The sequence below is a fragment of the Cottoperca gobio genome, chromosome 15 (genome assembly GCF_900634415.1).
Source record: "Cottoperca gobio chromosome 15, fCotGob3.1, whole genome shotgun sequence".
NCBI lineage: Eukaryota > Metazoa > Chordata > Actinopteri > Perciformes > Bovichtidae > Cottoperca > Cottoperca gobio.
This window is the reverse complement of record NC_041369.1, coordinates 24,761,355-24,775,517: the sequence shown is the minus strand read 5'-3', so window position 1 is coordinate 24,775,517 and position 14,163 is coordinate 24,761,355. Positions and strand designations below refer to the sequence as shown.

At 45.2% G+C, this 14,163-nt stretch overlaps 1 protein-coding gene across 4 annotated transcripts in view; it reads left to right on the top strand.

Moving 5' to 3' along the window:
• The first annotated feature begins 369 nt into the window (after positions 1-369).
• Positions 370-14,163, top strand: part of LOC115019666 (reticulon-4-like) — a 29,968-nt gene continuing 16,174 nt past the window's right edge. Inside the window, exons 1-3 of one of the 4 annotated variants that reach the window (XM_029449135.1) lie at positions 370-1,262; positions 9,753-9,806; positions 11,295-13,148. In XM_029449135.1, the coding sequence (XP_029304995.1) occupies positions 719-1,262; positions 9,753-9,806; positions 11,295-13,148 (2,452 nt within the window). In that variant the 5' untranslated portion in view covers positions 370-718. The remainder of the gene's footprint in view (positions 1,263-9,752; positions 9,807-11,294; positions 13,149-14,163) is intronic. The other 3 variants (XM_029449136.1, XM_029449137.1, XM_029449138.1) reach the window with 3 other exon arrangements.

The following is a 14,163-nucleotide window of genomic DNA, read 5'->3' as shown; positions in this document are numbered from 1 at the left end:
TTAGTTTACTTTGAACAGTTGTACTTGTACACTGTGATATTACTACCATCATGTAAAATGATTCCAGTAAAATACATACTTCAAAATATACTTAAAAGTATCAAAAGTTAGAGAATGGCTCATTCCAAAGTCCATTGATTTTTAATTGCATTTAAGGAGTGTTGTTACTTCAGTAAAGTATTGCTCAAGTTAAACTTCTGAGTACTTCTGCTTGTCTGTGTGTGACGTGTTGGATGTACAGTAGCAGGAGGAGTTAGTTTTTTTTTAAAAAGGGTTAAAGTTATGTAATAAGTGCCCTGCTGGAGCTGAAATTATGTTAGAAGAACAGAGTGAACTTTTAGTGGAGGTTTGGTGGACGAGGTGTCCCATTACACCTCCACTCATTGGGCGGGGTCCGCCTCTAGTTTGACGCGCTCTGATTGGCCAAAGGTCACGTCACTCAGGGGTTAACCTGCAGGTAATTGGTCAGCGGAGTCAACCACCCCTTTACTTCTCAACTTCGGTGTCCATCTGAGACTCGGGTCCGACTTCACTCAACTGTCGTGTGGCGCACTTGTCCAAGTTTATCCGGTGTCACGGAGCAGACGTACCGGAGGAAGTTACCGGTGTGGTTTAACAGCTAGTCCCCCCGGTGGAACTTTGTAACACGAGGTAACTAAGCTCTAAAAGTTCCGGATCTGAAACTTTTTTTCACCTCCAGTTTGGGGAAAAAATAAAAATGGCAGACAGCGAGCACGTCTCTTCCACCACTCCTCTGTTCGGCGAGGAGGGGCACCACTACCAGGCCGAGCCGGAGCCCGAGCAGCCCAAACAGGACCTCTTCAGCGTGGATGATATTGTGGACTTGGTCGGCGGGGCTCAGGACGCCTTGGACCGCCACTTCGCTGAAGACAGTGCGCCACACGAGTTCACAGACGAGTCGTTCGCTCCTCAAGAACAGGAGTCGGTAACGTTACTAGAGCCAGTCTACGTAACGGAACCGGTGGACGAACCGGAACCTGCCATCCCAGACTCCACCAGCTTCTCTTTTGTTCCTGACATCCCTACATTAATCGCCGAGGAGCCCGAAGAACGTGTCGCCCCCAAAGTAGAACCCGAGATTACAGAGCTCGTACCGGAGCCACAGGCTGCCGCCCCCGAGCCAGAACCTGCCCCGGAGAGCGACGCCCTCCCAGCGGCTGAACCCCGGAAAGCAGCCCCAGCCCCCGAAGAGGCAGCAGAGCAACCTGCGGTGACAGAGGAAGCACCGGCTCCAGCATCTTGTGAGTGTCTAAACCGAAACCTGTATATAAATGAATATGGCGGCGAAGTTCTAGTCATTTAAACGCGTATATAAATAACCGGGACCGACACGTCGTGAAACGGCTTTAACGGGCATCTTTTCACGGTGCGAGGTTAGCATCGTGTGCTAACGGAGAGACGGAATCACCGTGAAGCGCCACATTTAGTCGGTTTAACAACTTCATCCAGCCGAACATCATATTAACGTGTTTGTGTCCGGATTTGTTAACATTTGTGTTCCGCGGTCACCGTGCGGTTAGCCGGTCACCGTGCGGTTAGCCGGTTAGCCGGTTAGCGGGCTGGTGATGCTACACCCGAGGGGCAGCGCCGTGAAGCTAACCTGCAGTCTGACAGCTGATGTCCCCGGATTGTGATTTTGGGGGGAAAAACAACACTTAACAGTTTTTCCTGATAGTTAGATAAACGAAGCCATGTTCGGTGTTCCTGCACACATTCCCGGTGAAGGAGCAGCCGGTGAGCCCCGGGTCCGGTGCGGTAGGCCCACCTGTTTGGACTCACGCACGGGATGAAGCACACCGTCGGATGAGGTGGCACTATTGCACCATTTCAGCAACGAGCTCCTGTTCAACCCGCACCACGCGCGTTTATTCAACACGTTCACGTGAATGTGTTGAATATGTTTATGTGTTTATATATGTTTTATATGTTTTATGTGTTTTATATGTTTTATATATTTTATATGTTTCAGTTCTGTTTTGTGATTATTGTGTCAGAATGAGCATCTGCTGTGCCGCGACACGCTGCTGCTAACGGTACTTCCATTATCGGACGCGGGCGTTATATTTGTTTTTTTGTCTGTTTTTAAACTACCAAAAAAACAGGAACGAAGACGACTGAAGGGCTGTGTTAGCATGGTGTTAGCATGGCGTTAGCATGGTGTTAGCATGGCGTTAGCATGGTGTCACTCCCTGTAATGCGAAGATGCAGCCGGGACACACGCGCCTCGTGTCCGGTGGCACGCTCCTTTCTAACGCAGTAACATAATAGTTTAGTCATGTGAAATCTGGTGATTTTTAATTAAAATATCTATTAGATTCTGTGAGATGGACGTTTAGATCACGGCGGATGAATTTAAGTAAGAAATAAAAGCAACATGATGGGGAAGGATGATGTCCGATATTGGAAGCAGGGGGCCGTTAGCTAAGCACTGTAACCCAGAGATTAGTCACAACAAAGGAATCCGCTCTGCGTCCACTCCCTGTCGGCCTCCAGCGTCTCCATATTACTGCCACAAGAACCCCAACGCCTTAAAATCGATCCCTGTTGTATGGTGTGCTCTGTTTCCGGCCTGTTTTCACTCAGACACCTTCATCTCCACCCAAACGACACCCCAAATCCTAAAACAATTTAGCTAAAGAGGCCTCCTTGTGTCCCCTTTCTAATGCTGCCTTCACAGGCAACTGTTTTTATTTCTAAAGTCATTTTAAGAAATGTGTATTGTGAGCTGTTGTTGTTGTTTACGGGGATGTGGCAGATGGCAGGTAACAGGCCTCTGGCCTCCTGGCAGGGTGGGGCTGCCCGGGGAGGCCGTGATGGAGGTGAAGCATCTAGTCAGAAGTCTGAACAAAAGACAATCATTCATTCACATGTTCTCCCTCGTTTCAGCGTTATTAGTCTGAGCTTCATTTCATCCTCTTCATGCCGTCACATCATCGTGCAGCCTCTCTCTCTCTGTTTCCCTGTTTCAAAGTAACTCAAACCTTTGCGTGAGCTTTATTGGACTTTAATAAAGCTTCTGGTCCGGGATTGATTTTATTGATACCAATGTTGTATCGGCCGAACACTTTTCTGTGTGTGGGGGGGGGCAGCAGCTGTTACCTCCAAGTCTGAGCAGTGTCTCACGTAATAACACGCATAATAACATTTTAACATGTTAAGATAAAGGATCTTGTACAGACATTAACGCAGCACTGTTGCTTCTGTAGGAGGCCGGGTTGCACGCGGACATGATGCCGGGTTGCACGCGGACATGATGCCGGGTTGCACGCGGACATGATGCCGGGTTGCACGCGGACATGATGCCGGGTTAGGAGTTTATTTGGACGTGTCTGCAGCACATTCTCACTGCGTCTCATTCTGAGGTTTTTACTGCAGTTTGCAACACATGGTCTGTTCTCGTGCAAAGCCTTAAAAAGAAAAGCTCCGGTTTGCAAAGCTTGCAGGACAGTGAACGCACCACAGGAGCAACATGACGGAGAAATGTAAGTTCTTTAAAGGGCGTACATCGCCGGGGCGTTTTCCATTCTTCAGAATACACGGCTGGGGAGAGAACACAGGGCCGTGTGGTGTTCGTGTTGGAGCACCATGACACCGCAAAATTCTATATTCTGATCGATCTTAATGAGGGTCAGCTTTGCTGCAGCGTCTCACTTGAGGATTTGCTGCTTCTCTTTGTTTTGTGGCAGTAAATGTGTTCGCTGACAGCTGGAGCGCTACATCTCGTCCTCTGAACATACGCTGACCCGATGCTGCGACTTCATTTCACGTCGTCACCTTTTTTCTTTTCAAAGTTTTCGGTCCGACAGCGTGACTAACGCGCTGGTTAATGGACGCTCACCGCCGGCCTACATCTTTATTTTTGTGTCAGTGTGTGTTTGTGCAGCGCTTGTGATGCGTTCAGGTGGATATGATGGAGCGGGGAGATGTCACACACAAGTCACGGAGGCTTAAAGCTGAATGTGTTGTCTCTGTATCCTGGTTCACGTAAGTGGGGTTAAGTGCAGAGTCAGACCCCTCAACGCCACAAAGCAACCAGGTGTTTCTTCTTCTGTGGTTTCTACTCGCCAACGCAGCAGCTGGCTTTCAGTCTACGATCCTAAATGTGACGAGAACCACATGTTGTTGTGTTTTAAATCTGGAGTCTTATCGCTGTGATGAGCGTTAATATTCCCCCTGCTGATGATGCTTATTCATCACATTACAGGAATACTTGCACATCATACCAGCAGCGAGCTAAACGCCGTGCTGCTGTGGACGGACTTTAGACGCATACAAATATCAGTTTAATTGTACGCTTTATTTCTAATATTCTCACCACTTCACCGTGCTGTCACCAGACGTGCACCAGACGTGCACGGCTACAGCTGCCTCATCTGTGCGCTTGTGTGACTCTTTAAAACACTAAAGCAGGCGTTACCAAAATGAAACCGAGCTTTCAGTGCGTCCACCTTCTTACACTTGTTTCAGTGTCTCTTTAACGTTGCAGGCGTTTCCTGTTTCTGTCACAAAGTGCGTTTTGGTAAAATCCCCCCCCCGTGGTTGGTGGTTGAGCCGGATGCATACAAGACTTTAAAGAGTTGGTCTTGTGATGGAGACTCATTTCTAAATCTCGCTCCTTATTGATCGACTGTCCTGTAAATCTAACCCTCTGGGTCTGTGATGGAGCGGTTAGCCTAGCTTAGCATAGACACTGGGAGCGGGGGGGGCGGCTAGCCTGCTCGCTCTGATTAACTTACATATTTATGTCATAGATACATTTTTATATCGTATTAAAGTGACAAGACATTTAAAGACGTCACTTTGGACTGAGACATTTGAAATTACAATGAAGTATATTGTTAGCTGACATACACCAGCAAATACTGATGACTACATATAAATAAATATAAACGCTAATATTTAAGAGCGAGAACCAGAGAATTGTGGGAATTTTACTTTATTTCTTTCATTTATTACATAATTATTAAAATAGTTGCGATTTACATTTCTGGAAACTAATAGTTTAATCATTTATCACTTTCAATTAAAAATAAATAACATTTATTACAAATGTAAACAAGATCAGATATGAAACTATAACGACACATATATTATATAAGGTCAAATCTACTGTCATTTCATCTTTCTCACGATGTGTCACCAAACAACAAAGTGTGTGTGTGTGTGTGTGTGTGTGTGTGTGTGTAATATGATTTCCAGCTGTTCGCTGACTGTTTGCACACACATGCAGCGTAATCAGAATTCTGGGCTTCAGGCCATGAAGATAAATGAATCCTGCACACGACTGTTTACTTTAACCAACATTTAGGATCCAAGTGAAGTTCTACACATTCTGCACCATTAGTGTGTCCTGCGTATGCACTGTTGCATTCTGGGTAATGGGGTTTAAAGGCGGGAGAAACTTGAAGGTTACCAGATGAGTAATGAACGCTAATAATATAAAATACGCTACGATCCCGTAGTCGTCATGAAATCTACTTTTACCTGATGACAGACTTACAAACCCTCCACAGGGTGCCGTGCGCTGCTGTGGCGCTCAAAGTGGGCGGCTCCATCTTGGTGACTACTTTGCCATCAGTGACGCCAGCGGCTAACTCCCGGCTAATCTAGAAATGGGCCTTGTCGTTGATGCCCGGGTGACGCAGCTAGCGACCTGCCGCTCGAAGCGACCTCGGCCCTTGTAGTGCAGAACTTTAACCAGAACCCGGGCTGTAAACACGTTTCTGCGGGGAAGTCGGACATTAGGACACGGAGTCTGTGGGGAGTGACTCGCTTCTAGATCCTCGAGTGGCCGTTAGAGGAACTGCAGTTTGTGGCTCCTCTGCTCGGCTGTAACCGCAGCAGGATCATCGCAGTGAGCTGAACCTCGTGTTACTCAGACTGCATGTCCATCCTGACCTACAGCTGATCTTTGCCCCGCAGGTCAGAGGTCAAGCTGCGCAATTAGCCAGGTGACGTTTGTAGTTCTGTAAAATGGCTTTAATAATGAGTTATCGAAACGAATCGATGGAGGTTCATCTTCTAATATTTAAACACGATCTCTTATTTCACTTTATTTGTTTGTCCTCAGAATCCTTGAAGCGGGAAACCGAACCAAAGAACTCCCGACACCTTCAAGAACCAGTTCCATGCAAATATAGTGAAGCAGAACAATATCCACCAGCATTTAAATATGTGCCGTACCGCAGTACACATGCAAAGCTGAGCTTGGAGTTGGCTGGTTAAAGGAAGTTAGTGACGACAATCTGAAATCTATCAGCAAAATGTGAAAGACTTCCTGTTCCTGCTGCGGCTCCGAAGCGTGCGCGGCTCGGCGTGTTCTATGTTTAGGGTGGAGTGTGATGTTCACTGTAATCTGGTTATTTGTGCTCAGTATGTCCCAGTTACTGTGAAACTCTGCTGCTCAACAAGATGCACGTTGTTTATTTACACTTCCTGTAAGACATGAATTATATATGTGCACATTATTCTGTCATTGCATACTTCTTCACTTATTATTTAATGAGGGCTTAATATAACATCTTTACATTTTGTATTTATTTTAAAATAAATAATCTGATCTGTCGGCCCTTTGGCCGGTCGATACAATCCTTATATATCTGCAATCAACGTTTTCACAGAAGACTTTCAAGACTCACTGATGACCCTTCTTTGGCAAGATGAATATAATAAATTGGTTATAAAGAAAATCCACTCAATTGTAATTCTATTAGAGATTTGATCATCGCTAATAAACTCCTGAATACGATCAGAAGTACAAACCGCCACAAAGTTAGTTAGACGTTGAACTTCACGTGTGTACAGATTATGGATGTAGATTATAGAATATGTATGTATATGTATATGTATATGTATATGGTCCCTCTTGAACCTGATACTGATGCGTTGACGAGCTGCTGCAGTCGTGTAACTTGAACGTGTTGTTGCAGGTCTTCAGGGCTGGAACGTAACGCTCCACCTCAAAGGTAACGCAACCAGAAACGGCCGACTGTCAAGAATCATTTTGGCCTCGTGATTTTCAGATTCTGAAATCGGCAGAAAGTGTTTCCAGACTAATCTCATAATCAACAGTTTATGATTTATTGATGCAGATTTCTGACTGATTGTCGGAGCTTTGATCTTTGTCTTGATTCCATTAAACGCTGGCAGAATTATCTGTCGCCGCTGCGGTCTGCAGCGTGCTGACCGACGCCGCTCACTGCATCACGAGGAAACTTAAAACATGAAGGAAGTTCTGCAGAATCCTTTAAGCAGATTTATGGACGTTTCTTTGACGGGACAAAGACGTAACTACCTCCTCAGAACATGTTTTTCTTCTCCGTGTGTTCAGATGTGACAGGAGTGGGACGTCTGCTGGCTCTTAAAGCTGGATATCATCACCGTTTATGAAATGTGTTTATAATTTTAAGAGAATATTTAAGGTTTTTCTTGTAATTTTACCATTTAAACTCAGAATGTGTTTCTCTGTATATAAATTAATCTGACGTGCACTTCTGGGCTGAACCCAGAATACTATGTGTTGGATTATTATCTGCAGGCTGTTGGATTATTATCTGCAGGCTGTTGGATTATTATCTGCAGGCTGTTGGATTATTATCTGCAGGCTGTTGGATTATTATCTGATGGCTGTTGGATTATTATCTGATGACTGTTGGATTATTATCTGATGACTGTTGGATTATTATCTGATGACTGTTGGATTATGATCTGCAGGCTGTTGGATTATGATCTGATGACTGTTGGATTATGATCTGCAGGCTGTTGGATTATGATCTGATGACTGTTGGATTATGATCTGATGGCTGTTGGATTATTAATTGATGGCTGTTGGATTATTAATTGATGGTTGTTGGATTATTAACTGATGGTTGTTGGATTATTAATTGATGGTTGTTGGATTATTAATTGATGGTTGTTGGATTATTATCTGATGGTTGTTGGATTATTATCTGATGGCTGTTGGATTATTTTACTGTTGGATTATGATCTGATGGCTGTTGGATTATGATCTGATGGTTGTTGGATTATGATCTGATGGTTGTTGGATTATTAACTGATGGTTGTTGGATTATTAACTGATGGTTGTTGGATTATTATCTGATGGCTGTTGGATTATTATCTGCGGGCTGTTGGATTATTATCTGCGGGCTGTTGGATTAATTAGATTTCATGATAATATTTAGGTTTTGAAGGTTTCTTGTATCTTTTGTATTAATAATCTCTTTTGTTGGCGTTGACGCTGACTCTGCTCTCGGTTTTAGAGAAACGTTAGAATACAACTAAATCTTGGACAAACCAGAAGTTTTTATCGACGTAGTTGAAGACATGGATTATTCATTGACTTTTATGATCTCTCACATTGGACTCGTCGTGTGCTTTCCTGCCACAAGCAGCTTGTTTAGTAAAAGAACCAGAAGCTTTCATTGACTTCATCTTAATTTGCTTTTACAAACATGTGTTCTCTGTGACGTGTCAAAGTCTCCGGTCGGTTACAGAACTGTTACGTTTCTTCTGGTGAGTAACTTGTTCAGAGTTGTTCACTTCTGTGAAACCCTGAGGATTACAAACACTAAACCTAATCACTTCCTCCTGATCACATTCTTTCCCATGGCTCATCACGACAGCTGTCCCCTTTCTGTTTGCTTTCAGCCTTTCTCTTCCTCGTGTCCTGCGCTCACTGCCTGCTGAATCCTACAATGTTCTCTTTAAAACCTAATATCCCGCCGTAGTTCTGCAGCCAGTGTTTTCTGAGGAAAGCGCTTTAAAATGAGGTGAAGAATACCCTGCAGGGACCTGCGTGACGCCCCCCCCCCCCTTGCTTTAACTACACACAAGCTGTAATTAAGATGTCCCAGCTGAGAATCACTGACGTGTATCATTTAAAGCCTCTTTCTCACACAGTTCCCGCTAAATCACTGGACACGTGATCCTCACATGCTCGTCATTGAGGAATATTTCCCACTTGCGTCTTTTCCCACGTCGTGCTGCGACAATGATTGAATAGATGGGCGAGGGACGGTCCTGCAGGCGGCAGTAATGCAACACCTATGGATAAAACCCGTCTAGATTTCATTAGATCTCATGAACATCGGTTCAGAATTTAAATATATTTTGTAGAACTCTGTGCATCTCTCACTGCGTTTGTTTACTAGCTGATTTTGGCTGCTAAAATATGGCGGCTGTGCGCACGTCAAATCATAAATGCGGTGTCTACGTTTCTGTATCTATGCGCTGGAAGAAGTCTTCATATTTTCAGGAACATGGCGAACGAGAAACGGTTTTTTGTCCAGTTCCAATGTTCTTTTAATATTCAACAAAGTTTGCGACCGCATTGATGCAAATGTTGTAGATTAAAATCCGTCATCAGTCTTATTGTCTAGTATTGGTTTGCTAGCTCCTTGTGAAAGCATCTTTCGGCAGACTGACGTAACCCTTTCCGTGCTCGTCTCTGCGATGTTACGGCTTTCATTTAAAACGCATGCTGGCGTTTTCCCTGAAATGTTACGAGGAACTTGGTGGTACAGAGTTCCCTGAATGTTGACATGCGAGCCCACGCAGGAGGAGCGCCTCCACATTTCGGGGATACACTGCTTGTGTAGAAGGGTCTAGATGTAGTTTCAACATCTTGCACGCCGTTCCTCTGTAAAGGAGATGCTGTCTGTCCCTTCTGGTGTTTCTCTTCCGGGCTGACTAAACTCACTTTCTGCTGCTTTCTCTTGTTTCCTCCACAGATGTACCTTCTCCTTCTAAAGCTCAGCCTCGTCCTCTGATGCAATTCCCTACAGGCAAGTTCTCTGTGCTCGCTGTGTCTCCTGCTTTATTTCCTTTAACCACTTTAGTTCACTCCCCCCCCCCCCCCCCCCCCCCGTTTGTCATTTATGTGGCAAAAAGACCCTTTTGCATGTAAGAAGCTGTAGATTTTTGTTCCCTATAATGACTTATACACAGGATGCTTGTGGTTTTGTTTCTTAGACACTAAGTTGGATGTTTGACTTTGCTTGTCTTGCATTGTGACTCACACATCAACTTACTGTAGAAATTATTCTCCTCAAGGATCGACAGAAACAATATGAAGTTAATATACTTCCCAATATTTTGTAAAAGATCTTTTGAGAGGAATCATCTAACAGTTTGTTTTGATTGGCATGGTTTATTGGTGCCAGACCTGGGGCAAAAACATGATTTACCACCATGTATCACACCAGGGTGGTAAATCCAGACCACCAGACACATGCTGCCGAATCCTGACTGTGGAAGGTAGATGGCTCTCCATTAGACGTGTTTTATTCCAAAAAACATGTCTGAGTGGCTCCAAGACAAATCAGTTTCCTTCCCTACATGAGGTTCACTTAATTTACCTTCAGCAACACTCAACCTTTTATGAAATGATACTTGGGGGAGAATGAACAGAGGTTGTGATGTGCTAACTAAAGTAAAGATGAGGTGGACTATCTTCTCAAACGGCTTTGTTCAGTTTTGACCCAATAACAGCAGGAACCAGAGACTATAAGTGGACGTAGTCACCGTGATGTCACCCATTGGTTTGTGGACTACCGTTTTGATGTTCCTTAAGTTTGGCGTTTTGGCAGTCTTTTTTTTTTGGATTCAGAATGGTCCATATTTGGAGGGGAGGGTGGAGCTGAGAAGAGTGAGGCCAAGCTAGCTCGCTTAGCAAGGTGCATCTGAAATTCACCTTATCTGTGATATTTTAGTACAACTGGATGTTGAACGCCTTGTAGCAGCTTGTCAATCACAAGGTAGCCCCGCCCTAAAGCATGCCCTGCTTCAATACATCGTGATGTATTAAAGAAGACTTCAAACTACGATTGAGACATAAACTCATCAGGAAAATGTTACTGAGGTTAGGGTTAGTTACCAGTGGAGTTGTCCCCTGCTGGCCATTAGAAAGAATGCATGTTATTACTTAGCCAATCATACGAGTGCTGATCATGGTTTAAGTTATTTCAAAATAAGTGCACTGTTTTTATTAAACAATCAATCCTCAAACTAAATTCAAAGAACCAGTTTGAGAACCGGATTATTTGGACCTAAATTACTTGCTTCTTAGCATTAAACAATAAACGGAACTCGTCATTTACCAAACGGTGTGTGAACCGTCTACCAGCCACAGTCTCTTTTAGCAGCACTTGTCTGGTCTTACCCTCAACATGTTTGTAGTAACAACTCACCCAGGTGTGGTGTGCACTGTAAGGAATGGAGTATGTCTTTGATATGTGCTGTATTGCATTCTCCCTCCTCCCTCTCTACTCAAGCACTTGGGCAGAAGGGTGATTCCCCTGCTCCCATCTCTCCTCTCTCCCCTCTTCACTCCCCTGACTCTCTGGAGGAGCTCTCTCTGACCGAGAGTCCCAACCAGCCCCCTACTTCAGGATTCGCTGCATCCTTTGGCTCCTTCTCCACTGTACCCCCCACTACTCATTCCAAGGACATGCCTTGGGTGGGTGAAGAGGGTGACTCTGGACCGGGTCGTAGTAAGATTAAGGAAGATCTGTTAGCTGGTCCTTACCTGAGTTTAGGGAAAGACCCAGGGCCTCACAATCCATGTGAAGACAGCGGAGTTTCCTTCTCACCTGAGGAGAAGCTGATTAGCTCAGACAGGTCTTCCACCGGCCCGTCGCCCGTGAACCCCCAGATGAAGGTACCAGAGTCTCACCTTGCCTCCTCTAACCCAACAGAGCAGTGGGATTCACCATTCCTAGCATCTCAAGACAACTCCAAGGTCTCGATGGATACCTTCTCCAAGGACACGGCTCCCATTAGCTCTCCCAGGTACGAGCCAGACCTGCACGGCAACCAGTCTGATGACGATGATGACGACCTGATGTATGAGGTGAAGAAGAATAACAACCCATTCGATGGCTTCTCTCCACTGGCGGACAGTGGCTACTCCCATTTTGGAGACTCAAAGTCCGACAGCAGGCCCTCAAAAATGTCCGAGTCCCCCACTCCGGATCTGGTCCAGTATGGCCAGACTACAGAATCCCTGGATACCCCGCCATCTTTCTTAGACGAGGGGAAAACGTTTGAGATGGGCAAGATGGCCGCTGACTCTCTCATGCAGTCAGTGAATCAGTTCTCGTCTGGTCTGAAAGAAGACTATGAAGAGGAAGAAGAGGATTCTCCTCTGCCGCCGTCGCTTCCAGACCTCCTAAAGTCTTCCCCGCTCAACCCAGATAAAATGGACTCCGGCTCCTCCGAGGGAAGCCCCGAGGAGCAGAGTCCCATCCTTGAACGAAGGATGATGGAGTCGCCCAACCCTCCAATCAATCTGTCGGCTAACAACCCGTTTGCCTTTGACGCCAAAGTGTCCCTGCTGAAGGAGATGACTGAGGAGTTGGAAGTGAGAGCGTCTGACAAACCAAAAGACGAACAAAGCTTTGACGCATTCGATCTTGTCAAAGAGGCGGAGGAAACCACCCCCACAAAGGTCAAAGAAGAGGAACCGGTCAAGATCGAGCAGAAAGATTGGTTTTCAAGCCATGATTCTCTCAAAATGACGGAGAAGTTTGAGCCTCTTGACTTCCAGAGCAAAAAGACCCCCACCGAGGATTCGGATTCAGAGTCTCCAACAGCAGACTCCCTGTCTCCGGTCCTGGAAGCTATGGCCAAAAACCCTGCCAGCTTCCAGGTGGAAACGGAGAAGATGGGCCAGAAGATGATGGAGGTTGAGGAGCCGGAGTTGGCCGAGGAGGTGTCTGAGCATGAAGTGTCCTCTGAGGAGTTTGAGTTCATTGAGCGACCACCCAGGGGCGTCATCGACGAGTTTCTTGAGGCTCTGGATACTTCCAAGTTTGCCTCCTCAAAGCCCCCAGAGATCCCCATGGATGATGATCTAAGCTTCGGGCAGAAGGATGTAGCCCCAATTTCAAAAGTAACCCCACCCCCCGAGGTTAAAGAGGAGGCTCCAAGCCAGAGCTCCTACCGCCTCCTCACCCAGGCCTCCCCCCAGAAGAGCAAGGCTGAGCTTGAGAATCTCGACATCCAGCAGCCCCCACCCCAAGCTCCCCTCACCCACTCCCCTGTCCGCCAACCAGAGGAGGCGGTCGCTAAGAAGAGCACAGAGGGCGGCAGAGTGTTTAAGATGCCAAACGTGAACATAAGAGCAGGTAAAATAAACCAGCATGGAAACCACCCCCCCCCCCCCCCCCCACATCCTCCTCAGTTTCACTGGCACTTCCATGTTCATCGGCATAATTTCCATCTTCACTCCTCTCCGCAATTATTTTCTCCCAACCAACCAGCAGCGTGTTTTACTTTAGATCCCATCTTCCTCCTTAGCGTCACCTTTCCTTTCTTGCATCGTCCTTTCTTTAGCATTTTCTTTGAAAAGTTAACCCTCGCATTTTGTTAAGTCTGCTTTACGTTGTGTTTTTCCATCATGGTTTGTTGCTTTTTGTGCATTTCTCTCTCTCATTACAAGAACATCATTTGTGTACCTGATTATTTAAATGTTACATTTTTAAGATGCGGTAAGTAAAATGTGATATTTGTATTTATTGTGTTGGAAACATGAGCCCCTTCATTTAGACAATATTGACGTTAACCAGCTACAAACCCTCGTTGGATTAACTTGTTTGAGCTTCTCGGCTCTGGAAATAATTTGCGATGCCAATCTGAAGTCGCCTGACTGACTCCGAGATCCACACCCTGATCCTGGCTCTGATTTATCTCGTGGTTTACGATCTCACACACCCTGTCATGATTACATTATGACATGTTATGAACCTGAAAACTGAACCTTTGTGCCACTTGAGCGGTAATGAACGTCAGGCACAGTGTCATGCGAGGCTGATATAATAATGACCGAGTTTAAGTTTCTATTGTAACTTAAAAACTAATGTAAAATGTACACCTGGTGCTCTTGATGCACAGGGAATATACGAGAATAAGAGAAAATTCATAATTTCAAAGATTCAAATTGTACATTTACTTAATTAAAAGAATATATTTTCTGAGATTATAAAATCCTACATTTGTGAGAAAATATGGAGAAATTCTGATATTAATGTCACAAATTCACAAGAAAAGATGAGTCTGATCTTACGCTGAAGTGAAGCGACGTCGGTCCTTTACAGGAAAAATAAATTCATGACTTTAATCACCGCAAATCTCTATTTAGGT